This window comes from Onychomys torridus, chromosome 5 (assembly GCF_903995425.1).
Source record: "Onychomys torridus chromosome 5, mOncTor1.1, whole genome shotgun sequence".
Classification (NCBI taxonomy): domain Eukaryota; kingdom Metazoa; phylum Chordata; class Mammalia; order Rodentia; family Cricetidae; genus Onychomys; species Onychomys torridus.
Window position 1 is genome coordinate 130,430,606 of NC_050447.1, and position 24,938 is coordinate 130,455,543.

A 24,938-nucleotide genomic window follows, 5' to 3' on the forward strand; every position below is an offset into this window, starting at 1 on the left:
GAGACATAGGAGATAGCCATCTTTTTTATGCAAAGGTTGTATGAGATAATACTTCAAAGAGGAAAGCTTCATAATTTAAAGTCCTATTAAAAATAAAGTGCCCTTCCAGCCATCCTGAACCAGTTTGCTATGAAAATGGAAATGTTAAGGTTGTATTTTTACTACCATGATCAACTTGGGGCCACTTGGCCAGGGAAATACTTGGCTTGTGAATGCCGCTCCTCTTATCCAATATTTTATCACATCTGGCTAGCCATTGATGCAGTCCCTAACCTGGATGTGATGCAGGGGTGGAAGTCACTCACTACTACTGATGTAGTGATATCCATCAAAGCTGCAAATGGTGAAGTAAAGCAAGAAACTATAAATGCCTTAGGAACATAAGGAGTTAAGTCATGAATGAATTTATGGTTTTCCAGGGTTAATGGGCAAATGAGAGAAATCACTTACTTAGCCAGTAGAGTTGGTGAAGGACCTGCAGATGTACCTGATGAAGATGTGGAGGGGCATATTAAAGGCCACTAAGAGTCAATTCTTAATGATGATGGATGGGAAGAACCCAAATGGACTCACCCACAGAGGAAGAAGAAATTGATGCAGACCCAGCAATGTGGACATGGTCTCAATTTCCAAAGCATTTCCCATTGCATAGACAAAGTAGGACAAAATGGAGGAGTGTGGTCCTCTCTAGACTACAAATCCAAACTTAACTCAGACAAGACTGAAGGGTTACAACCCTCAAAACATCTGATGAACTAAAGAGTGAGAACAGCTTCCAGTCTGACGTTTCCAAAAGGCTTTTGATAGATACCTATGAATTAGAGCCTGGGATCATTAATGTCATCTGTTCTGGATATCTAGCCATCAACATTGTCTCAGCTTAATCACAGAACCACCAAAGAAAAATTTCTTTCTCATATACCTTCAGGTTATGACCTTTTGTGGAATAACAACATAGACCATATCCACATAAACTTGGCCATATGTTATATTTTTTCATCAGCTATAACTAATATTCCACTGTGCTTAACATAAACTTCATCCTAAGTGTGTTAGTCGTGGAAAAACCAGTGAAGGACTTGAGATGTATACTCCTAATATAAGGAAGGGGCACTATGGTTTATAATTGATAAAAAGCTTATAATTAAATAGGGCAGTGACCTGATTGGTTTAGGTGTTTTAGAATCAGTTACTGTGGTAACAACATTTAGAATAGACCATAAGTGCCAGACAAGAGTAAAGGAAGCTCCTGAAGCTGGCTGCGGGAGAGCCAACCCTTACTGCGAGCATTTGGGAGGTTGAGACAGGAAGATTGTAATTTTAAGGCCAGAGACTCCATCCAGGAACCCAGAGGCTTGGTTTGTACCTCAGTGGTGGGGGGCTTGCCTGGCTGTGTAAAGTCCTGGTTTTGATGCCCAACACCAAAAGAGTGGATGCATGAAGCCGTCAAACAAACTCACTCCTGAGATAGTTGAGGGATGATAGTTACAACAGGACAATGATGGCAGGATGGAGAAGAAACCGAGACAAGACTGCCACCTGCCCCAACTCCAGGGTTTTTCCCCTTGACAGGAACCACTGCTACTGTTTTGAAATGTATCCTTTTTGGTCTTTTTCTTTCTGTGTGTTCTCTGAGCAACCATTAGCATCAAGTTTTAGATATATAATTTACATACTTGATACTCTTTACCTGAATTTTTCTAATATAACCAATATAGGTTTTCCTGAGTTAGTACATAGCAGGTGACTTCATTCTTTTGACGGCTACACAGCCTTCCAAAGTATAGGCTTCTTCTGTATCTCCTTTGATAGCTATTTAGTTTTGGTTCCCCGATTTCTCTTTTCTAGTAAACAAGGCTGCAAAGGAAATGCGTTATCTCTTTTCTTCCTGAGGCTGGTTGCTGGGAAGAGGACTCTCTGCTCCCTGGGTATGATCCTGTGTCAGAAGCTCTTTCCGTCCCTCTCCTCAGCTGTTGCAGTTCTCTGCATTATGGGGGTCCCCTTGGCCCACATGCTCATCAACACTGGCTCAGATCAAGATTATGTTCTCATTTATAAGCATGATATTATGGTATTTATTTACCATTGTCTAATACCAGGTGGGACTGCACAGTTTCATTGCCTTCTGTGTTCCTGTGAACTGCTTTTAACCTTCCATTTGCCAGTCTGTAGCACTATGTTTTTCTTATGAATTTGCAGGAGTTAAAACATCCTTTATACCCTTATCATTCCTTTGCTTTATACCACCAATATCTTCTTCAGCCTCGTTTGTCCTTTCTTTATGGTTTGTTATTGTCTTTTATGGGTTCACATTTGTCAATTTGTCAATCTTCCCCTTAATGGATGATGTTTGTAAGGTTTTCAGAAAAGGCTTCTTGGTTCTGCTTTCCCCAGGCACAATGACTGGATGTCTTGTCATTTGTAATTTGTAAAGGTTGAGGTTGAAGTGTCAGCAGGAAATTCATGCAACATGAGCTCAACTGCAGATGGGTATTTCAGAATGGAAACGAATTCAAATCCTTCACTGGGGATACAGACTGGGACTCTGAGTGGAGCGGGTGTTGCAAGCAGAGGTCTCAGAACACCCAGAGACTATGCCATGCCAATGGGACTCCACTGAACAGCAGCAATTTGATGGATGTATGAGTTAGTCACAAGCACACTGGGACAAATATGGATGCATGCTCTGTCCCAGTTTGGATGCTCACCGGCTTGACAAGCATCTGGTAGGCTAATTCATGGAGGAGCGGTGGGGTTCTTGAAGAAAAGGAGAAAGACTTACACCCAATCTTCACTGAAATTGAAAAATGTTAAGTTTGAGTAGGGATGACAAGAGTGAAATCCAGCAAGGCCAAGGAAAAAGCCGGAGCCAGAGAGAATCAAAAGCAGTTAGATGGGAGGGTTGCAGTGACATGCCTCCGAGCAGGCACAATAAGCTGATGGGGACATCTGAGAGACACCAGGTGTCCAGCAGGTCATCTCTAAGTCATGGCAGTCTTGACTGTCAGCCCCAGTGGCAATTACTTGGCACCCCAGACTGTAGTTGTTTGGGGACTCGGTGAGTCAAATTCATACCTATGCTAACAAAACACAAGCATTCACATGTTGCAGACAAAGTAAAATTTATTGAGACAGACAGAACTGCGCCTACTCAGGACTACAGGTAAGCATTTGCTATTAACCAAAGAGTTGTGTTCACATTCCAGAAAAGTCTACATGGAAAAGCATTCAGAGTACTAGATTTTCTACATCACTATTTCACCTACAATAGGGACAACAAACAGACACTCTGGATTTGATGGGCTTTTGTTACAAGGCTACACATTGAACGGGGACAAACATCAGTGACTGAGAAAAGGTGTAAAAAGACCAAAACCACCCAATGTAGAAAGGGCTCTTGGATGTTACTGTACAGTGTGGTCAAGGCAAAACAAAAGCAAGCCCAACACCAATGGCATTGTGGGATGAGCAGAGGGAAGACCTGGACAGAGAAGTCACATTTCCAGTATGTGGGCACAAAGGAGAAACTGAGAGAAAGCCATATGAAGGCATCCCCATGCTGAGAATAGCTGTGGAAACGAAACACATTAATATTGCAGACAGTGAACCATGTGGAAGAGAATTCTGAGGTTTAAATTGGATGCCACAGTAATGGTATTAAATAACTGTAGAATTAGAGTAACAGTATCAACTGAAGGATTTCTAAGAATAAGTCAGTAAGGATTCAACTCAGGACCTACATAAACAAGGGGATAGTCATCACAGTAGATATGCTTGAAAAGCATCATGTGGTGCTTAGAATTATTGGGATTAAATTATTGGAATTAAAGGCTCCTTCCAAACAGGACAACAGAAGTTCTCCATCTCAGGAGAAGTCTAATTTTAAGTACTATTATAAAGAACTGTCCTTAAAACCCAAGGTGGGGTGTGAGAAGTGGTACTGGTACTGCTTTCTTGATGTGGGCTCCAGACCTCAAGGACTTTTGATTTAATATTTTAATGAATCAAAATATCTTCTTGGAATGTCTCAGAAAACGACATCTCATTACCTTCCTGGGAATTGCCCATTGAGCACTCTTCTCCACCATCAAGATAATGTTAAGGAGCTCTAAGTACCATCTTAATGTGACACTTGTCACAAGATAATTAGACAAAATAAGTGGTTCATTGGGTTCCTAGAAGTTTCTCAAAGAGAAATCAATTTGCTGATTGTTAATTTGTTCTCTTGTGCATTTTTTCCAAGCTCAAAAGAAATAATAACAATGGCTTATGTTGATGGCCTAAACTGAGATTTCTAATATGTCTTTTTAATGTATTCTATCACAATTTAGCTGCAATTGAGCACCTGTTTTCTAAATTATGATCTAAATTATGATCAGTTTGAGAGTGGGGAAAAAACAAAAACAAACTATGGGACTGGGGAGGATGTTGTTGAGATCCCCAAACTGAGCAAGTCTGTGCCTCCATAGAGAAGAAGCACACAGAAACCCTACGTCCTTGTGTCTATCAGGCCAAGGGAGCAAACGGCACCATGTGTTCATTTCCCACATGAGAAGAATACTTGGGCCAATGTAACCTTGTCCATCCTGTGCAAGGAGGGAATTACTAATTAAAGGAGGCTTACTACATATAGAAGGCCAATTTAGGGTGGGAGACTGATTTGATCAAATTCACTTTTTGCCTGAGTTAATAGATCTGTCTTGTGGACTGGCTAAAACTCACTGGGGAAGGCAAGGGCAACAAAGAGATAATGCTGGCAGCCTGTGGCCTGTTAGGGTAAAGTAGAAATGGTTCCTGACCAGTCGTGGCTGGTTAGGGGCACTGGCTAGGCAGGAAGCAAGTAGGCAGAGCTTGGCAAACTGGCCCTGATCTGAACGGGGCTGCACTGAGGTCCACTCTTTGGTACTTGTGTGAAAGAAATCTGGAAGAATATAGAGATGATGTCATTACTGAAACTAGATGCCAATAATGAGGAAACAGACCGTGATAAAACTACTTCTGTGGTTTCTCCACATGCATTGACATGTGACTCCCTGGCTAGCTTCTTGTGCTATGATGAATCTCTTCCTAGGCCTCCATTGGGGCTTTCTATTAAATAATAGGTGAGAAAGAGGAACTCTTAGAGGCTTTATACCCTGGTCATAATTTGTGGATATAAAGGGGGAAAAAGAAAACATGAAGAATCCTAACTTTTTTCCTATGGACTATCATGACACTGTCTACTTGGAGATCAGGAACTTGGTAAGAATGCCTTAGAAAGAGCCCTTGAGGGTAGGGAAGGGAGATGCCCCAGGCAGATATGCTGCATCCTCAGGGGAGCTTTGAGCTAAAATGAAGAAATGGCTTGTGAAGCTGCCCAAGTAGGAGTTGCATGGCTTCTGTGGGGGATGAGGGGGCTACAATTTAGGCAAACAGAGGTTTATCCAAATCAAAAAGGCTTCTAGTCACTCTGCGACTGCATGGAGGATCCTCCACAGGCTGTGGGCTACACATGCCAAGTGTCAGTGCAAACAGGACTCCAGGAGGGATTTCATATACCAGTTTGTGTTCTGCATCTGGAGATGCTGACTAAAAGCCATAGTTTTTCTAAAGTGTTTTCAGTGTATGGTGTATGACCAGACCCTCGGCTGAGAGGTGTGTGTGCAAGTCATGTAAGCATAGATACCTGTTTGTGGATGTGCAAGGGGGAACATCGAGATCTTAATTTTTAAAAAAGGAAATGAATTCTCCAAAGGGACTTTGACTGAATTAAGGCTGTCATTGTAGGAAGCCAGATACAGTGACATGAAAATTAATTTTTAATAAACACCAGAGGTGGTGGGGAGAACAGGAAGAACAGGAACAGCGTGGCGTGGATTCCACAACATCTACGGGACACAAGAAAAGCACTTAGACACCATAAGGCTGGGAACCATGCTGTAATAACCACCGGTGTGGGTAATCAGAGAGGGTCGTGGACACTTGAGAGGGTGGGGCTCCCCGCACTGTTGGATTCCACATAAATCACATGCTAGTTGCAAAAACCTTACAGGAGGGAAGGAGGCTTTTCTTAAGCCAGCCATTCTGTCATCCGGTGAAAACAAAAACAAGAAACACGAACAATATCCTTTCTCCCACACAACTGTATGCAAATTCAGAATGCTCTGGGAAGGGGTCTTCCAAACCTTAGCCCTGGTACAGAGAGCGACAGCGGAGAGGAGACCTGCTGGCCTCGGAGTCTTAGATACAAACGCAGGCAAAGGAAGCGGCTTGCAAATCTGTGCCAAAAGTGTGTCCTCTTCCTGGCGGGCACTACCATATGTACCCAACCTCGTCTTCTTTGTCATCGTCTTCGTCCTCATCATCTTCCCTCACGGCCCGGGTATGCACACTCAGCTTCCCCTCTTGGTCCTTTGGTGCCAGCTCCCGCTCATCCTCCAGGTCATCCAGCAGGACCACGGAGCCACCGCTGCCAAAGTCTCCTGAAGTTTCCTGTTCCTCTTCTAGCACAGGAAGGAAAGACCTCAGGTTAGTGCCCGCTGTTCCTAAAGGCTCACGTGGGCTCCCTATGCTATGACTTGAGTTGTAGGATAAAGCCAGGGCAATTACTTCTGCAATGTGGGAGCTTGGTTTGAAACAGTCTCTAGGGAGTGGCCCTGTGAACAGGAAAACTGTCCAGGTTAATTTCTTATCCACTTGACACATTTGGGAAGAGGAACCTCAATTGAGAAAATGCCTCTATCAGGTTCCCTGTAGTGAAGCCTGTGGGACATTTCCTAGATCAATGATTGATGGGGGAGGGCCCAGTGCATTATGGGTGGGGCCATCCCTGGGCTGGTGGTCCTGGGCTGATAAGAAAGCAGGCTGAGCAAGGTATGGGGAGTAAGTCAGAAAGCAGCACTCCTCCATGGCTTCTGTTTTAGTCATTGCCTCCAGGTTCTTGCCCTGACTTCCCAATAAGCCCTTTCCTCCCCAAGTTCCTTTTGAATACAGTCATTATCACAGCTATAAAAAGCCATCTAGAACAGGGCCCTAGAGTACCCCAGGTGCTTCAGCCTTATCAGGAAGGTTACAGTTTTAAGTGCTGTACCAGTGACAGTCTCCTGACTCAAAAACTTGTCTACCCAGTGCTATTGGTGAGTATCTGCTGCTAGCAAAACCAGCTTTGCATGAGGTCATGGAATTCCAGCATTTCTGTCTCCATTGTAGACTCACGACAGCCAGAGCTGGCTCTTGGAATTCTGCTGTGATCCCTACACAGTGAGGTCCCCTGAGTCAGCTGTGACTGATGCAGGAGGCCTTACTCACCACAGCTCACAGTGCCCTGTTTCCTGGAGCCAGCAAGCTCATTCCCATATTTATCCACACACCAGCACTGCCCTGTGCTGCCATGACACTGTGTGGCTTTGTAGTAGCCCTCTTCGTTACACCGAGGTATGAATGCTCCTGTGGGAACAAAATGGCCAATTTAAGTCAGAGAAACAGGCATGGAGGCTTGGGGTTAGTGCTGTTTAAGACAGGGAGGGGCTCACATGTAAGCAGAAGATCTGCTGTAGGGCTAGCAGGAGAGAATGGGGTCGGTTGGTTACATTTTTGTAAACATTATAGGGACCTCAGCCTTGAAGAGGAAGTATACATTGGACTCCAGGAAGCTCTTTCTCCAATTAGGCTTGGTAACAGCCAAGATTACCGAATAGTTATACATATTCTGGGCACTAACCCATGTACATTATATATTAAACATGTCCACATAATTTATTTCCTTTGAATACATATACAACTAGGAATTTTGATGAGTTTCATGTTTTTGCTCAAGTATGCTTGTGATAAAAATTTGGAGAGTCTGATCATTAATCTTAATTATCAACTTGATTGGATTCACATTAATAAAGCCCATCACTGAGAGGGCATGACCTAACCAATGGGTCAATCCCTGTATGGATTCATAATAGGCTGGCATTATTGGAAGTACAGCAGTGTAGAAAGACATAGACAGTTCAGGGGGCATGTGATGGCAAAGCAGTCCCCCTCTCCAGGGTCTGACTGAAGCCTCATGACAGTTGAGAATAAAGAATTCCACCACAATTAATATTTCCTATAAAGATTGCCCACAGAGCAACAATACTCTTTCTATATTGAAAATTTCAAATATGGATTTTAAAATAAAAGCAAACCATGCTGAAGGCCTGAGCCTCTTTCAGATATGTCCTGAGATTCTCACTAGACAAGGCTCTCAGTCTCTCATGTGCTTTTTGTGGTGTCAAGTTTTACCTTATCAGCTAGAATCCTCCTGGCATACCTCAGCAGCCACCCTGGGATCTCATTTAGATTCCTAGCAAACCTTTGAAGATGTAACTTCAGAACCTACTGAACTTATAGCTTTGGCTGCTGTAAAGACAGTTAAGTGCCACCCTCCTTGGGGAAGCCCACATCTGTAATAGTGTGTCTTTTTCTTTCCCCAAGAGCCTCTCTTTCAATGGACCATCATGCTCAATTCTGTGTTTAAAATCACTCTGTAATAAACTTCAGCTTTGCTTCACACTGGCTGGCCCCAAGAATTCTTTCTGTGGTGAGATCAGGGGTCTGGCATTACCTGAGTGGAAGTCCCTAAAGGAAGAAGGAATGCATCAGGCTGCTAGCCGCCATGCTGGGCTGCATCTGTTAGTGTGCTTATGCTGACTGGAGCAGATGAAAGGAGGCGGGGTCTAGTTAGAGGAAGTATGTCACTGGGGGCATGAAAGCTTCCTGTATTTTCTTGATGTGAACTGCCCTGCCATGCTGGCTGACACCCCCAAAACTATGAGCTGGAACGCACATTTTAGCCTTTAAGCAGCTCGCTCAGGTGTTCTGTCAGTGATGAGATCTTAAATGCACTGTTTCTTGAAATTATTTTACAGCTTTGCTTCACAATTTCGTCCATGGACCAGCAACATAATCTGGAACCTCTTTAGCAATGACTTGTTTCTGGTTCTGAGTCAAAAGTCTATTTTGATTTTCTTTTTTAAAAGAACTTATTTCTGTTTAGTGTGTGTGTGTGTGTGTGTGTGTGTGTGTGTGTGTGTGCAAATGCGCATGCAAGCATCCTTGCTTGCTTGCATTCACGTTTATGAACTGTGTGCATGTAATTTTCATGGAGGCCAGAAGGAGGCATCAGATCTCCTGGAACTGGAGTGACAGACAGTTGTGAGCTGCCATGTAGGTCCTGGGAACTGAACTAGGGTTCTCTGCAAGAGCAGCAAGTGCTCTTAACCCTGGAGTCATCTCTTCAGCTCCCTGCACCCCCAAAGTCAATTGTGAGGGTGGTAAGGACCTTCCGTCTGTACTGGGTTTGGACTGCTCACTTTTAACTCAGGACCTCTCGTCTACGTCTGTCAGGCTTTCTCTGTTCCGTCAGTTTGTGAAGAACCAGCCGTTTCTAAAGCACCACCATCCACATCCCTTCTTTCACTGTTTATTCTCTAATCATTTCTGCTTACTGTGTTCTTGGGGGTTTTGAGTTGAAATCTAGTTCTGCTCATTATTTTTGATAATGTGTTTGAAGTTACATGTGCTTTTGTGGGCTTCACGCTGTTTCTGTGGAGTTGGTGTATAGCCCTTTTATATTTTCATTCAGCTGACATATTCAGCTCTAGATTTGTTTTACTTCCTTGACATCTCTTTTTCTCATGGTCTGGGCCATGTGAGTTTGAGATGTGCTTGTTCAAAATGTGTTTTATTGATGGGACTGCCCATGACAGGTATTTCATGCAAATCTGCATGACTGCATATGCAAATATGATTGTGAGTCACACCGTTCAATTATTCTATATCCAATGTGTGTCTACTTGAGCTCATTATTTGTGAAAGTCTATTATATTTAGTCTTAAAGTAATGAGGACACTAGCAGCCTATGACACATCTTACTTTTTAGAAGGTGAAGTGTTTGCCTTCCCAAATGTTCTCATGATATAAAAAGGAGCATTTTCCATCTTCTAATTTCAATTTTCTGTACAAATGTTTTAGGTGTAACTTTGAAGATACTTTCAAGTTACAATCAATACTTCCTGTCTCACAATATGTTGGTCTGTCCCATGTGCACTGATTGTGATTATGGACTATTTTGTTTCAAATAAGTCTGGACTTTGGAATTATAACCTCTTTTTATGTTTAAAAAGAACATTTAAGTGGACAATGCTAAACTGAACTTGATGTTGTATTTACATTTCTATATCTGTATAAAGTAATGATTATAAATGTTTGTTTTAAAAAATTATTATAAGCCATAGTTTGACCAAAAATTTAAAGGATTGATAACAATATTATACCCATTAAAAGTCCTAGGAGGCATACAAACCAAGTTATACTATGGTGGGCAGCTTTTACTGTTATGAACCTGGTGTTTGGATCTGATAGAATGTTATTGGTGATTTTTGCTTTAAAGATGTTAACTATTTGCATATATAGTTCTCTCTCTCTCTCTCTCTCTCTCTCTCTCTCTCTCTGTGTGTGTGTGTGTGTGTGTGTGTGTGTAAGAGAGAGAGAGAGAGAGAGAGAGAGAGAGAGAGAGAGAGAGAGAGAGAGATTTTTCTAGAATTGGATGTGTTTTTTTAATCCAGGAAGAGAACAAGCAAGAGAACAAGCAGAATGGGAAACCACAGTACCTAACAGACCACAAAATAAATTAAAATTGGGCTGAGCCTTCAGGTTGGTGAGAAGCAGGTGTTGTACTAAATCTATAATTTAATAAGATTACTGCTTTTTCTAAGTAGGTAGTAATTATAACTGATTATAATTTGTTGTTGCTTGTTTCGTTTATTTATTTGAATCTGAATATCCCTGAACACACAGTTGTTATATTAGGAGATTTTCTTCATGCAGAAAATAGTTCATAAGCAATATAGATGGCATTTGTATGAATCAGTCTAGGTGAACTCAGAATGTGGGAGGTTTGAGATAAGACACAAGTGAGATTATGTTAGGAGAAAGGCAGGCAGTTGTTGGATCACATACATTGAGGAACATGAAAATGAGACCTGTCAGGTGTCATACCTTATATACAAGTAATTAATGAATGATAACAAAATCACCATTGCCATGGAGCTTTAAAAATATTGTAGTTGCTTAAACTGCATGTAGACCATGAGTATATCCTCAAATCTAAAACATCACCCTATGTAGAGGAATACAATTAGCCATCAGAAGTCTGTGAGTTGGATAAAACCTATGTAGGAGATATCCAGATATCATGCCTTCAGTCAGAATGATGTCTTTTCCACTGACAAACCAAGACTGCAAGGGTTCTTCGAAGGCACAAGTTGAATGTTCTAGCAAAAGTGAAAGTATAAGGTGAGCCATGGAAATAAGGTCTCAACAGCAGAAGGAAGAGAGGGTGCACTATGAGGTGACCCAAACTTCAGAGGGTGTGTAGCCAGCCTTTGTAGAATGCTTGCATTTGCAATCTTTAGAATTGTGCACAACCCCTTAAAGTAAATAGATTAACTTCTCAAATGGTGGGCTGCTTAGGGGATACATGTGCCTCTGAATGCTTAAGGAGAACAATTCTGATTTACTATGTTGCAGCTGTCTGCTCTTTTTAAGGGGAGAGAAAGCAGGTTCCCTTTTCACCAAATGTGATTTACCAGTGTGCCAGTGATGGCCACCACATCCCCTCCCCATCCTGGAGCTAAGAGGACCAAAAGGGAGCCTGTACTCCTGCAAATGACCTACTTCCTCCTTAAACCCAAAGGAGAAAGCAGCAGTGTCTAAATAGGTGGGAGACTTCCATCCAGAGAGGCGCATGCCCTTCAACACTATCTGATATGTTCTGGTAGGGTCACAGATTGTCTTGTTCCTTAAATGGACAACTAGCCTTGGCAAAGAGAAGAAATTGCCTAACTGAAAAGCCTTTCATTTGAGAGCTGGAAAAACACTCATGGGCTCCATTCGATGGCTTTCTGTGATAGGGAGAAACCCAAAAGTTAGTGTAGCCAGAATCAGAGGGAGAGAACAGAAGACTCCGAGCATGGCCGAGCTGCCTGCTACCCTGGCCTGACCTCTGGCTTCTCTTGCTGGGAGAGGCCATCCTGTGCCAGCTGCCTGCAAGACTCAGGCTGGGGGAGAACGAGGCACTTCTTCCACAAGACACTATCCCTAATTAAATAAACACTGCAGTGCTGAATGTTACAAGAGATGTAGATGGTTTAATTAGTTGTTCTAATGAGTGGCAAGGAAGTGTACTTACCCAACAGGCTTTTCCCCTTGCTCAGCTTCTGAATTCTGTTCATTTCATTCTGGCATGGGAGACCTAGAAAATAATTTATGGAAGTCAGTTTCCAGATGGTACAGAATATAATCTCTAATGATTGACTCCACTCTTGATGTGAAATGTAGGCAACGACACACCTGGGTATGGAACTGCTCCATATGTTGTTGACTGTGTAACAAAACAAATTCAAGCCATTAGTGTTACTAATTTTAAGAAAAGCTGCGTATCATATGGCACTTAAAATAGCATGTGGAGGCTACTTATATAATATAGGACACCTCCTACTTACACCAAACCAAGCAATACCAAGTGATTGGCTCAAGAATGTTTTCATTTTCTCAGCAAAGGAAACATGCAGAAAAGGCCTCTCAGAGCTAAAAAAATTGATGCTAAGCCTTACAAGAGGGCAAGAACTCTGAATATACAGATCAACTAGCCAGGGATGTCAATGCTTGTTGACCTACTGCAGCTCCTGTCTCATGGGAGAGAGGTTAGAAGCACTCAGGCGTGCCTGCTTGGACAAGGCAGTGAGCCACCGAAGCCATCCAGAGCCAGACTCCATCACGGTTCTCTCTGCCTCCTGAATACTCAGGCCCCCAACATCTCTTCACTACTTTCAGCCGCTGAGTACTCACTTGTGAAACATATGTCGTGTGAACAACCACCCAGGAAAGTGCTGTGAAGGACAGACAGGGAGCCACAGGACTAAGTGTGGATGACAGGGAAGGCATGGACCTGTGTGGTCTCCCTGGAGAAGAATTTACCAGTAGGCCAAGTGACAAAGACCGTCAATCTTATGTGTTTGGCAGGTCCTGCCATGGGCTCAGCATCCTCGTGGCACAGGAAGGAATTCCGCACCTCTGTACCCACAACCATCTCTCTCTACAGCGCCACTTGCGTGTGTCACTGCATGGGCTTTAACACCACCTGGGCATTACTGCTGCCAGGTGAGAAAGATGGCTTGCAAGGCATATGTTTCTGACTTCAATCAGGGTGAGGAGAAAGAGGGAAGCGAACCCCACTGTGAGTATGAAAGTAGTACTTACTATGACTAACACTGCCATTTACCGAAATGTTAGAATGCTCTGGAGCTTCTTAACATCTTTATAACCACCATACAAGATTCATTACAGTCATGCCGAAACAGTGATAAGAACAAAGCTGAATACGAATGCCACCAGCTAGGACACACCTCTAAGATAAAGGACTGAGTATCATACGCTGAGGGGTTTAATACATTGGACAAATGCATCCTAAAGTTTAGGAGGGAAGGAAAACATGACTATCAGGAGCATTCTGGTATAAAAATTGATGGCAAGAGAGGAGAAACCTAGAATATACCCAGGCGCAGGGTCAGTCAACTGTGATTTAAACTGTTTTATTAAACTGTGAGCTAAATGGGATAGAATTGATTTATGGATATTTAGGAAAGTGGGACTTAGTATTCAGGAATAAATCTAAGACACATGCACATATATCAGACGTGCTGTTCACAGAAGAAAGATTAGACCATAAATGACAGAAAGGCAGCTAGGTGGTTATCTCCAGGTTTGGAGCAGCAGCTGAGGCCTCCCTGACTGTGTGCACACATAGAGAGTAATGCAAATTTTGAACAAACACAAAACCACCAAAGTTAGCAAAAGCGTGAGAAAGTTGCTTTACTAGATTCAAGTGGGGAATACCCTTCAAAGCCTAAAGCAAGCTTTATGACTTAAAAAGGCATAGAATAAGAAAATGAAGACATGCAAAGGTGTCAAAATTTAAAATTTTCTCACTAACAAGAAAAATGTACAAAGTAGAGTTGGAAAAAAAATGCAATATTCATCACAAGCAAGTCTCTAAGTCCATAGATTTTCCTACACAATTTCAATAGGAAAAATGTACAAAGAACATAAAATTATTTTGAGGAAATAGAAACCTGAGTGTCCCAGAGATGAGCAAAGTTACTCAGATTCACTCACGATAAACAGAAAGAAGCCCGTGGGGAGGTGGCATCATTTTTGTCCCACTTTGGCAATAGTGACTAGGACTAATACTGTTGTGAAGAAATAGCATCCTGATTTTTTTTTTTCTCTTACCAAAAATATCTAATACAACTTCTTTGGAAGGCAAATTGGCAACTGTGCTGAAATGTAAAGACACATGCTCTGCCACTGGGGATATACCTGAGAACTCTATGAATGTGCACATGGAATTATTCTTCACTGAAAGCTCTTTGGAGTGTCTACATTTTTGATGTGTGTCCCGGCATCTTTGTGCACATGCATAAGTATTGCAAAATTTAAATACTATTAGTAGACAGCCAGCCAGACTTCTGGTCCGCTGGGTACACCCCAGGAGGCAGAGACCGAAGCAAAGGCAGACAGGAAAGGTGGCCCAGGGGAAGGCAGAGCACTGCCGCTGGATGGAATGCGGCGGCAGGCTGGCTCCCTTGCCTGACTTTGAGTGACAGGAGACTCCAATATCCTTTTTTATATTCCTTAGATCCAGAGTCTTTTGTTATCTGTAGTTTGTTATAAGCAAAATATTATAATTAAGGAGAATTCATGTGACAATGGGAAATAAGATCTTCTTACATTTATATAGTATTTTTCACACTGAGAATCTCATGGTGGCCTTGGGAAGGAAGTAGCAAAGGTTTCTACACACCCATTTCATAGATGAAAATGCTAAGCATGGTGAGGATGCTGCTTTCTTTCCCAAAGGGAAGAATTCCTCAGTTGAGGAGCTACCACCTTTTTACTCTAAGTTTTCTGAAATGTCTTATTAAAAGTAGACAGGCGTCTTTGGGCTTGCTGTCCCATAGGGTGATTGACAGCTGGGTCTTTCTGCACACAGATCTCTGTGCCCTCCCCGCCCAGCGCAGCTACTGGGGGCCTTGGGTCCCACCTCACCTCCTGGCTTCTGGAAGCAGTAGCACCATTCATTGTTAGAGAGTTTGCCGTCCTTGAAGGAGTCACAGGAGTTAAAGAGAGGCTTGATGCAGGGCTCATACTTATCCAGGTAGATGGCATTGATCTCCGAGTGGTCCAGCAAGAGGTCATAGTTCATGTCCAACTTGTTGAACATCCAGCCCAGGGAGTCCTTGCAAATGGGCAGGATGCTGGTGTCAAACCCTGTGAGAGAAAGGGGCAACTCAGCCTACCAGGCAGGGAGCTCATTCTGCTGCTCCAGAGTGGCCGGAGTGCAGCTATCGTGTCCTCTCTTCAGGCTATTTCCTTTATATATGAGACATACAAATGTCCAAAACACAGCCAACTTTGGGGAAAATATCTTCAAAAGGAAAATCGTTCCCTATGATAACATATCTGTGGTAGAAATGTGAGTTCCATTGTCTATAAACCCGCTTGCAAGACACATGTGGAGGGAGAACCACAAACACATTGAAACATAAGATGTGGAATACCGAAACCCGAGCTCACCAGGTTAGGGAAAACGAAGACTCAGAACAAAATACTGGAGAAAGGAGTTGAGTGTGGGGGAGACAACCGCAGGTGAATGAGACTCAGAGGCTCCATCTATTCCATCGGACCCTTCGGCCCAGTCTGAGGCTGGAGGGCAGAGCACCCAATCCTGCCTCTCTCCCCTTTCTTATTTTCTGTAATCCCCGAGGAGCCACAGGAGATGGAATCCAGATCAACTCAGACAGCCATTTCTTTCTTATTTCCCCAGGGAAGGGGAAGTCGTTTTTCCTTAGAAGTTTCTGTGTCCATGTGGAGACTGTAAACCCGGAATGCTTGCTTACACTCAGCTCCACACTCTGGAAGCCCAAGCATGGCGGACAGACACCAAGCCCATCTTTCTATCAGAGTCAAGGGATGGTAAAAGCCATGCTTATTTTAGGCACTGAGTATCGAGGAATGGCTTTATTTTCTTAGGACACTACAGATAAAATGTTTCTAAGTGCTATATGCTTCATTATCTCACAAAATCCAAGTAGCAGTCATATGAAATGCCATCATCACTACCATATAGATGAATAAATAGCAAGATCATATGATTTCAGAATTAGGACTGAAACCCAGGCAGCCCAGTCCAGATCTAGAGTCCCCACACCATCTCTCCCAGGCTCCCTGTGCCTTCTTTGATACATCTGTCCTGAAAGCATCCATCTGGCTTAGGATGTCATGTTTGGGATACAGTGTCTGCAGCACAGGGTCCTGATGAGACAGACTATCCTCTCCAGTGTCCCCTCCACTTCTATTCTGTGCCCTGGGGAGCCTTGGTTTAGAGGGACTCAGAATATGAAGCAACATCTTCATGGCGAATCTGTACAAAAATCTACACAAAGACAGCATCTACCTCCTGTGAGCTCTCGGGGAGGCCAGGCTCCCCTCACTGCTGATGCTCGCTAATCAGGCTAGAGGATCTCTGAGGGAGACCTCCATTTTCTCTTTAATACCCTTTGGGCACATCTTATCAGTAAAAATATTTGTTTTCCAGCCAGATAGGAGTTTCCTAGCCAGTCTTAAATTTACTCTTTTAAATAAATCTTCACATATTTAAATTTATTCATTTTAAGTTGTTTTTCCAGATGAGGACCATGGATGTGACATAGCCTCTTCTTTAGTGACTATCATGATTATCAACCAGAAGAAATGCCAAGCTGTGTGGCTTAGGAAAAAGGTCAAGCCTGCTCTACCCCATTTCCAGTTTCAGAAAAGGGCACCTGCACCTGGCATACGAAGCTGTCAGAGACAGAGGACAGAGCTGGAGCAAGGCTTGGGAGCTGCCCCTCAGGACTTATGGCTGACAAATGTGTTGCTCTTTTCTCTGGCCTCCTAGCACCAAAGTATCCTTCCTCTACACACACACACACACCCCTGCCTTGGTAGTTTCAGATCACCAAGCCTACAGTGGCTTTGGGAACTCAGTTGACTACTGAGTATACTGGTATTTCCCAGGCTCCCACCTGTCTACAGAAAGGCTCTGGGGATTGATTGGAGGCTTTGAGGATGCTTCTTCCCAATAGCCTGCTTTCTGAAAGCCTGGGGCTGCTCTGCTGTTGGGCAACTCACAGACAAGCTTTTCTAGATGGAAATTAGTGTTCACAAACTCCCAAGGAACTTCTGGGAGGAATGGGGGAAAAACAAACACCAACAAAACAAAACACCTCTCTCACCTCACCATCCTATAGACACAGCTACCAAGAACTACCTCCCATACAGCACATTCTGAGAAGCATGTGCTATGTCACCATTAAGGCGGAAGAGCTGAGCTGCTTCACTAAGCATCCCTTCTATCAGGACTCTTCACTCACCTCTCCAGGAAGCTGTGGGTGTGAAAGGATTACCAAAAGTTAAGACCACTGTTTTTGTTCTTGAGACAGCATCTTTCCATGTGGCTCAGGCTAGTTTGGATCCTGTCTTTAAAGGCTCTTCTTTTTTCAGCTTTCCTAATGTCTGGGAAAGCATGTGGACTGCCACACTGGGCTGGAGAGCAGACAGGTCCAGCTGGGTGGCAGAGTCCACACTGTCACCTCTCACCTCCTGCCTTCAAGCCAGGAACATTACTTTCACAGTTCTGTCCAAACACCCGAGGGAAGGAGGCTAATACCTTGACCAGGTCATCTCAAATGCATACCCAGCCAAAGAACAAAGGATCAGGTGGATCAGTGATCTCTGTTGTAGCAGTTAGCACACCTACCTTGGAATTCAAAGCATGGACAGGCAGAGTATAAGTATGTGTGGGTTCTGGGGGCTCCTTCAGGAGCTTGAGTATTAATAGGGAAGAAAGGGAAGGGCACCTGTCATGGTTTCTGGGGAAAGTTAAACCCAGCTGCTCAGTATACACAAAAAGCACATTATTCAAGCTGCTTGCTACACTATTGCTTATATTAGCAAAAACCCAAATGTCCCAATTAAAGGCTCCTTAAGTTGTTATAGTCATGATTAGGATCCTATTTGGCTCCTGCAAGAAACCACTCAATAACATGAAAGCATAATGATATTTCTAGGTATTTAAATTTCCAAATGGTATATCAGCCTGTAAAGTGTGTAAACTTTCTAACACACATGAATTTCCATATACAGCAAGGAAAAGTACTTCAATGTAATACTGTAGTATGTTTAAGTTGTTAAATGGGTAGGTAGTACTATATGTGTATGTACATATTTACACACACATATACACGCAACTTTTTTCTATGTAGTATATTTTCTAAAATATCTCTATAAAACACAATCTCCTTGAAATCACATTTTTTCCAAAATAAAAGATATATCTCTCTTGATTCTAAAGCATCACCCCTCTTTAATAATTTAATGTTTCTAAAATCAGGACTTGTTTTAAATCTCTTTAACCAAAATGTGCTGCTGCTAAATCCATGTGTCTGATAATTGAGAAGAGGGATACTTAGCGTGAAATAGCAAGAGCAGAGTGGTCTTACTGCCTTGGGCTGTATCAGAGCTGGTAGGCTTGATGACTCTGTTGGCATCCTCATGAAGAGCCCCGAACCAGTCCTTCAGCCGGGAAGCGAGGTTCCTCAGCTCCTTGTCTGTGCAGGCTGCAGGGAAACACACAGAGCAGATGGTGAGCACCTGGGCTTTGCACCCTCAGTGTACAAGGTCATTGGCCAAGCTGCATTCCAGACAATCTTCCTTGCCCAGACACTCTGAAAACAGCCCCCTGCAAGGGATGCTTCTGTCATAAGTCAAATGTGGGACAAGTAAAGATTGTCCTCAATTCCCAGGACACACGGACAGGCTGTTCAGACTTGACCAGTCTCAGATAAAGCAAGCTGCTGGCACTTCACATTTATGCAGCATCCTCCAAGCCTGACTGACATCCCTTTGCTAAGCACATAAAACTTGTTATTGCAATTTTGCCAGAGAACATGACACCTTCCGGTATGCTCACACTAAGAGATTAACCAGCTCGTGCTCCTAGGGGAGCCCAGGAGCAGCAGATTGCCCATTTTGGATTTGGACAAGGTGGACTTGTGAATTTGGCCTCTTTTTTTGTTCCTTCCATGCTTCCATGTACTCATGACAACTCTCAACTGCTGACAGGTAAACGTCTTCAGCATGGAAAAGCCCTTTCTGCCTCAGCCCTGGTTCCCCATTTTAGTGTATGACAGAATGATGGGGGCTGATACTGATAAGGACAAGAAGAAAGCCAGTTTGATGGGTGGCAGCAGATAAGTGGGTACAAACTATTTGAGGGTCTGTAGAAGGCTGAGACTTGAGAGGGGATGGTGGAGAGACTGGAGCGGACTCTGTAAAGCTCTCTGCCATTCCTTCAGGGCCCACATTCATTCTGAGTGAGAGAATCTTGGCTAGGGGTGCAGCAGTGGGATGCTCTCAGGACCCTGGAAAGGGAGCACTTGTTTTGTGTCCTTCTGCAATTAGAGAAAAGTTTAAAAGCCATAAGGCCAAAGGGGAACCAGGAACAGACCTTCATGTCTGTTAGCTTTTCCAAACTCTAAAGCTGGAGCAGAGCAAGTAAGCTAAGAGGCTGAGCACACCACTGCTCTAATGGGGAGCTAAATCCAGTCCTCTCCCAGTGTTGAGTGGACACAGTTGGCAGCTTAGAACATGCTGATGCTCCAGGCTGATGCCCTGGAAGCCTCAGAGGGCAATGATGGAGATATAAAGTGTCATCCCAACCCCACTCCAGCCTCCAGAAAGCACAATGCTTGACTTGAATCCCAGTGCCAGGCCCCAGCAGACAGCCTTGTTGTTGGGGAGAATGCAGAAAAGGTGATCCTCGGCAGGTGCTTTCCTCATTTTACAGCTCATGTCTACTAAACGATGGGTTGGAGCAGCAGCCCACTTTACAGACCTCACACAAGAAAGGTCTTTCTCCAAGTTCAGATGGGTGTGGAAATGCAGCCCAAGCTGCCTCCACGTAACTGCCATATTTCATCCCTACCTTCACTTCACATAGGATGCAAGCTGAAGATGCCAAGTTGTTAACGACCTGGAGGTGCTGTTTTGCCTTTAACACACAGACCTGACTATAGTGTGAGACACAGGTAGGAAGTGGAACAGACTGTCTTGTTGGTAGTAGAATGTCACACCATGGGGTCACACTGACTAGAGTGAATCTCAGTTTTATCATCCATCACAGACCTATCCCTAAATCTCCTGGGACCTCAGTTTCCTTATCTGTAAACCCGGGGTAAGAGGTCACAACAAACCTTGGGTACATGTCCCATCCCAAGTTGGCTCATTCCCTACCTGGCAGAGACCTTGCACTAGGTAGCACAGGATCCAGATCTTGCCACCAGAGCAGGCTGCTGCACTGGTTGGAACTGGGTGAAGGTGGCTTTTATTCTCTGATTTCTAACTTCACAGGGGCTCCCCATGATAACTAGCTACCCAAATGTGTGTCTTTCCCCTCTTTCCTTTGGCCTTTTGAGCCAGATTGAGAAGATTGTAAGCTCCCACAAGCCACCTCCCAACACCTCTGCTAACTTGTGCTCACAAACAGGAAGAGAAGCAGTTGCTACTGAAGGCAGAGGTTCTTGATTTTGCCTGCGTACCAAGTCTGGTTCTAGAAACATGCTCACACTCACCTACTTATCTACTCCAACTCAGAGCCTCTGAAGACCAAGCCTGTGCCTTTCTGATTTGCTCAGCTCTAAAGAGTAGTATGATTATCCAAACCAGGATATGAACTCTCCAGCCAATCTCACATTTGGAAATTGAAAATTAATAGCATTCATTTTCCATCTATTGCTAGTGCACCATCTACTTAGAAATGTTCTCTGAGCAGAGAAAATTGCCAAGTCAACTCTCAATGAAATCACTCACACACTGAAAGATAAATTAGCCAGCCATGTTTAACTAAATCCTGAGACATGCAGGTAACCTGTATATTCATAAGCCTGCTGGATTTCCCCCAGGCTTCACAGAGCACAGAGGCCAGGGATGGCTGAAGGAAATGGACAGTGCAATCTTGAAAGAGTGAATGTGTCACTCAACAGCAAGTCCGGGAGCAGGGAGCCATGGCATGGCTGGAGTGAGATCAGAGAACAGAAACAGAGATAGAAGACACTCAATTACTGGGCCCAGTTCACTCAGTATCTTCAACAGAGTGGTCTTTGTGAGGAGAAAGCCAAGCACAGTCTGCCTGGAGCATGATATATTCCAGAGGAAATAATAAAGGGTGATGGCCTGCAGAGAGCTATTTGTTCAGATTCGGCACTCTAGCCACAGCACAGGATGGCTGCCTCTTAAGATGTCTATCACTCCTCCAATGGTGGGACTAACTGGAAATCACAATTTAGGAACTTGGAAGCCAGAGTATTTCCCAAGGAAAAGTATTGTTTTCCAGAAAGAAACAGCGAACCACACCCACCTGCCATTCCTATACTCTGCCAGGAAGTGGGACAATTCTTGTCACAGAGGAGTTCTGCCCCAACCTAACCCCCATGTCTCCTGGCGGGAGAATCAGTCTGCAGAGCAAATGATGCTCTCCTTGGGGACATCTGGTTAAACCAGGACAACCCGGCCCCTGGTCTGTTTTGCTATATTATCTCTCGGCATGTGGGCATCACTGAGGTCAACTGTATTCGGTTCTGCTCCTGTCCTGTCTCTGACTGGGCTTCTATTGCTCTCTTCCTCCAAGAAGTCTCTGCTCAGAGTCCTCTGCTGAAATCCTGTTTTCCTGTCTGATCACTGCATCTTTCTTACTTGACTCAGTCTGCTCCAACAGGACCCACTGACGACCCCTCCAGCAGTGCCACATCCAGGAGGCAGGAAGTGGTCCTTCAGATATTTGCCCTCAGAGCAGACACTTAGAAGTTGCCCTGGATTTCCTCATGCTCCTCACCTTCCCAAACAGTTGGCCACAAAATGCTTTTTTCTTCCACTGTCTCCACTGCCTGTTCCCATCTATCCACCACAACTTTCCCCACTGGGTTGCCACAGCAGGCTCCTAACTGCTCTCCCAGGCTTACTCTCTACAGTGAGTGACCATTCTGAATTGGACATTGGGTCAAGTCACTTTCTTGTCTGGCTATTTCTAAGGCTCCTGGATGCTCTGTTGGCTGAGCCTAAGTCCATGATTTAAGTGGCCCACAGGATTAATCCATGGTCTTCTGTGCTTTGGCCTTACTGGCTACACACACACACACACACACACACACACACACTCTTTACCTCAACATCCCTAGCCCCATTGCCTTGCCCATGTCTCCCTTACATCTCAGCTTTAAGGTTATTTCTTTCCCAAGGTCTTCCAGCCCAGTGCCATCTTCCCCTTGATCATAAGAGCATAAACTAGTACTGTTAGCCCTCAGCATGGAATGCAGCCCGTTACCTGCTTGAAGGATGCTCTCATTATGCAGCTATTGATGGACTCTCATAACCCTCTCACTGCCTTTTGTAAACTGTAGTTTTTCCATCTGTGAAATGGCAAAATGAAGCTTAGCTTCTGGCATCATTGCATGGAATAAGATATCAGCAAAGCATAGCTCACAGCTACTGGCAGGGACTCACATCCTAACTATCTGCATGATATGTTGGGATTTTATTGTTATGCTTTATTTTTAAGCCCGAGGAGATACTGATGCTATAAAGAATAACATCTCCCCTCATTTAGTTTATAGCTGTGCCAATAGAAGACCAAGAGACTGGGATTTCAATTTCTGTCTGCCTTCTAGTTGGATAAGCTGTGTGATGGGTGATTGATGTGACTTCCCCACACCCACATTCCCAACCTTATTGTAGGTGGTATGTAGTAACTGTTCAAAATATATTTATGGGAAGAAAACATGAATGATTTATTGAGCATATAGGTTGCAAAGTCCCAAGTCAAACGTTACACTAAGTGGTAGGACTGGGGTTTGAAGCTAGGCTGCGATCTTGCAGAGTCAGTTCTATGCCGGGAGGGTTGAGGGAAGCAGCCTTCTTGGATAGACTGGGCTTGTGGGTGGCCAACACTAATGAATGCAATTAATAAGCCTGGTCAGGCCTTCACCTGTAATGGAAGCTCCTCCAGTGACACAGACGGCGGTCGGCCAAGCAGTTCAGGATGGAGGGGGCAGCGAGTGAGGCTCTTGCCTTCATTAGCTTTGGGGTGAGAACAATGGCCATTCGGGAGGACTGCAGAACAGCCTGCCTGGTGGCACATGTACAGTCACTGGGGCTTCATTAGGGAAAACAGTACCATTGCACATTATTCTACAGCGTGCAGAGAGACAGCTCACTCCCCCAGGAAACCACAGCACTCAGGCAGGGAAGGGCCAGGTAACATGGCACTCTCCCAGTGGACTTCTGTCTCTTTGCAAAGTACGAGCAGACGGCAATGAGCAGTGGCAGCTCCCCAGGAGCTAAGCAGCCCAGAAAGTCAATGTGGAGACTTTCTACTCCAACCTTCTCACCTCCCCAGCTGAGAAGCATGGAGCTCTAACGGATATGGAGTGTGCTGGAACTGAAGGCTCTCTGCAGGAAGTGCAGTTCAGGTGCACTTCAGATGGCGGAGGGAGATGGGTATGCTGTGGCCAAAGCCAGAGACAGGGCTCCTCTTTTTGTGTCACTGCAGCTTGGGGCAACAAGGAGGAAGAGAGATGGCTGACCCATCAGTATTACCTTGTGGAGCAGTTAGATTGCAGGAGAGCAGCTACCAGGAAGAGGCAGCCATGATGCCTGCTCCCTGTCTTCAGCCCTGGGCCCCTACGGCTAGTCTTTCCCAGCCCCTCTACCCTCCCACAGACAATGCTAAGGCCTGGTGAAGAGCAGAGGAGGAAGCTTTAAAGTATGCTGCAGTCTTGACAAAGAAGGAGCTATGAAATTCAAAACTGCACCCAACAGCTTAGCCCAGATCCTAACCTAGTCTCCAGTTAGTAACCAGTGTGGCAGCTGAATGATAAGAAGGCTATTCCAGAAGGCTAGACTTCAGAGAGGACGTGTGCAGAGGTGTAGAAAACATTGGGGAAGTGATGTAAAAAATGCAGGTGGTGGCTGGATGCGCATTCTTATTCAAATCTAGTGCTAACACCTACCACGGAGGGACAGATGTAGGCACCTGTGACTGTGTCCCTGTGTTAGCAGCCCTAACTGAAGCCACATTTGAGCACCAACTGGGGATGTCTGAAAACAGCAAAAATCTGAACTACACAAGCATCCCAGGATACCTGTACACCTCTGCCAGGGAACTGATTCTCCTGGTCTGCTCTTCATTGCATGGACTTCTCCAGCTCAAGAGCCCAAGTTAAAAACTACTCCACCTGCCACAGACCTACCTCCCCACACACCGGCCTCACGGATGCTTAGCTCAGGGCTCTGCAGAGGCTAATATGAAAACAATCCGGATTTAATTTAAACTGTAGTGCCTCCGAAGGTAATTAAAGAGTTGGGCCAGACTCAAGTTCTTTCTGGGAGCCAGCCCAGAGAGGCCTCTCCGCAATGGAGACCTGGTGTGATGGTCCTTTCCCACTAATCCCCCTCAGCCCTCCTAGGTGCTATTGTGAATAATTACTTAATCAGAGAGGCTCTGGATCAACGAGCTCAGAGTGTTTGCTATTAGCAGCTTCTGCAGGAAGTCCAGCTGAGCCTTCTTTCTAGTGATGATTAGATGCTGGGATAAGACTTCCCAGAGTCAGGACCTGAGCAAAGGCAAGGTTCCTTCTTACCCTGGCCTGTCTAGGCTAGATTCTCCCTTGAACCATTGCATCTCATGCTGCTGGTACCCAAGGGACTCTAGACTCCCCTTCCTCCCCAGGAATAGGATCCTTCCAGTCTTTGCATTTCTGGCATTGAGCAGGAGT

General features: G+C 44.4%; 1 protein-coding gene across 2 annotated transcripts in view; it reads right to left on the bottom strand.

Annotated features, from left to right (window-relative positions):
- Positions 1–3,097: 3,097 nt before the first annotated feature.
- Positions 3,098–24,938, bottom strand: part of Spock1 (SPARC (osteonectin), cwcv and kazal like domains proteoglycan 1) — a 481,068-nt gene continuing 459,227 nt past the window's right edge. For both annotated transcript variants that reach the window (XM_036187825.1, XM_036187824.1), the window contains 5 exons: positions 18,612–18,728; positions 15,118–15,339; positions 12,200–12,262; positions 7,288–7,425; positions 3,098–6,482 (listed from right to left, as the gene is read on the bottom strand). In XM_036187825.1, the coding sequence (XP_036043718.1) occupies positions 6,292–6,482; positions 7,288–7,425; positions 12,200–12,262; positions 15,118–15,339; positions 18,612–18,728 (731 nt within the window). In that variant the 3' untranslated portion in view covers positions 3,098–6,291. The remainder of the gene's footprint in view (positions 6,483–7,287; positions 7,426–12,199; positions 12,263–15,117; positions 15,340–18,611; positions 18,729–24,938) is intronic.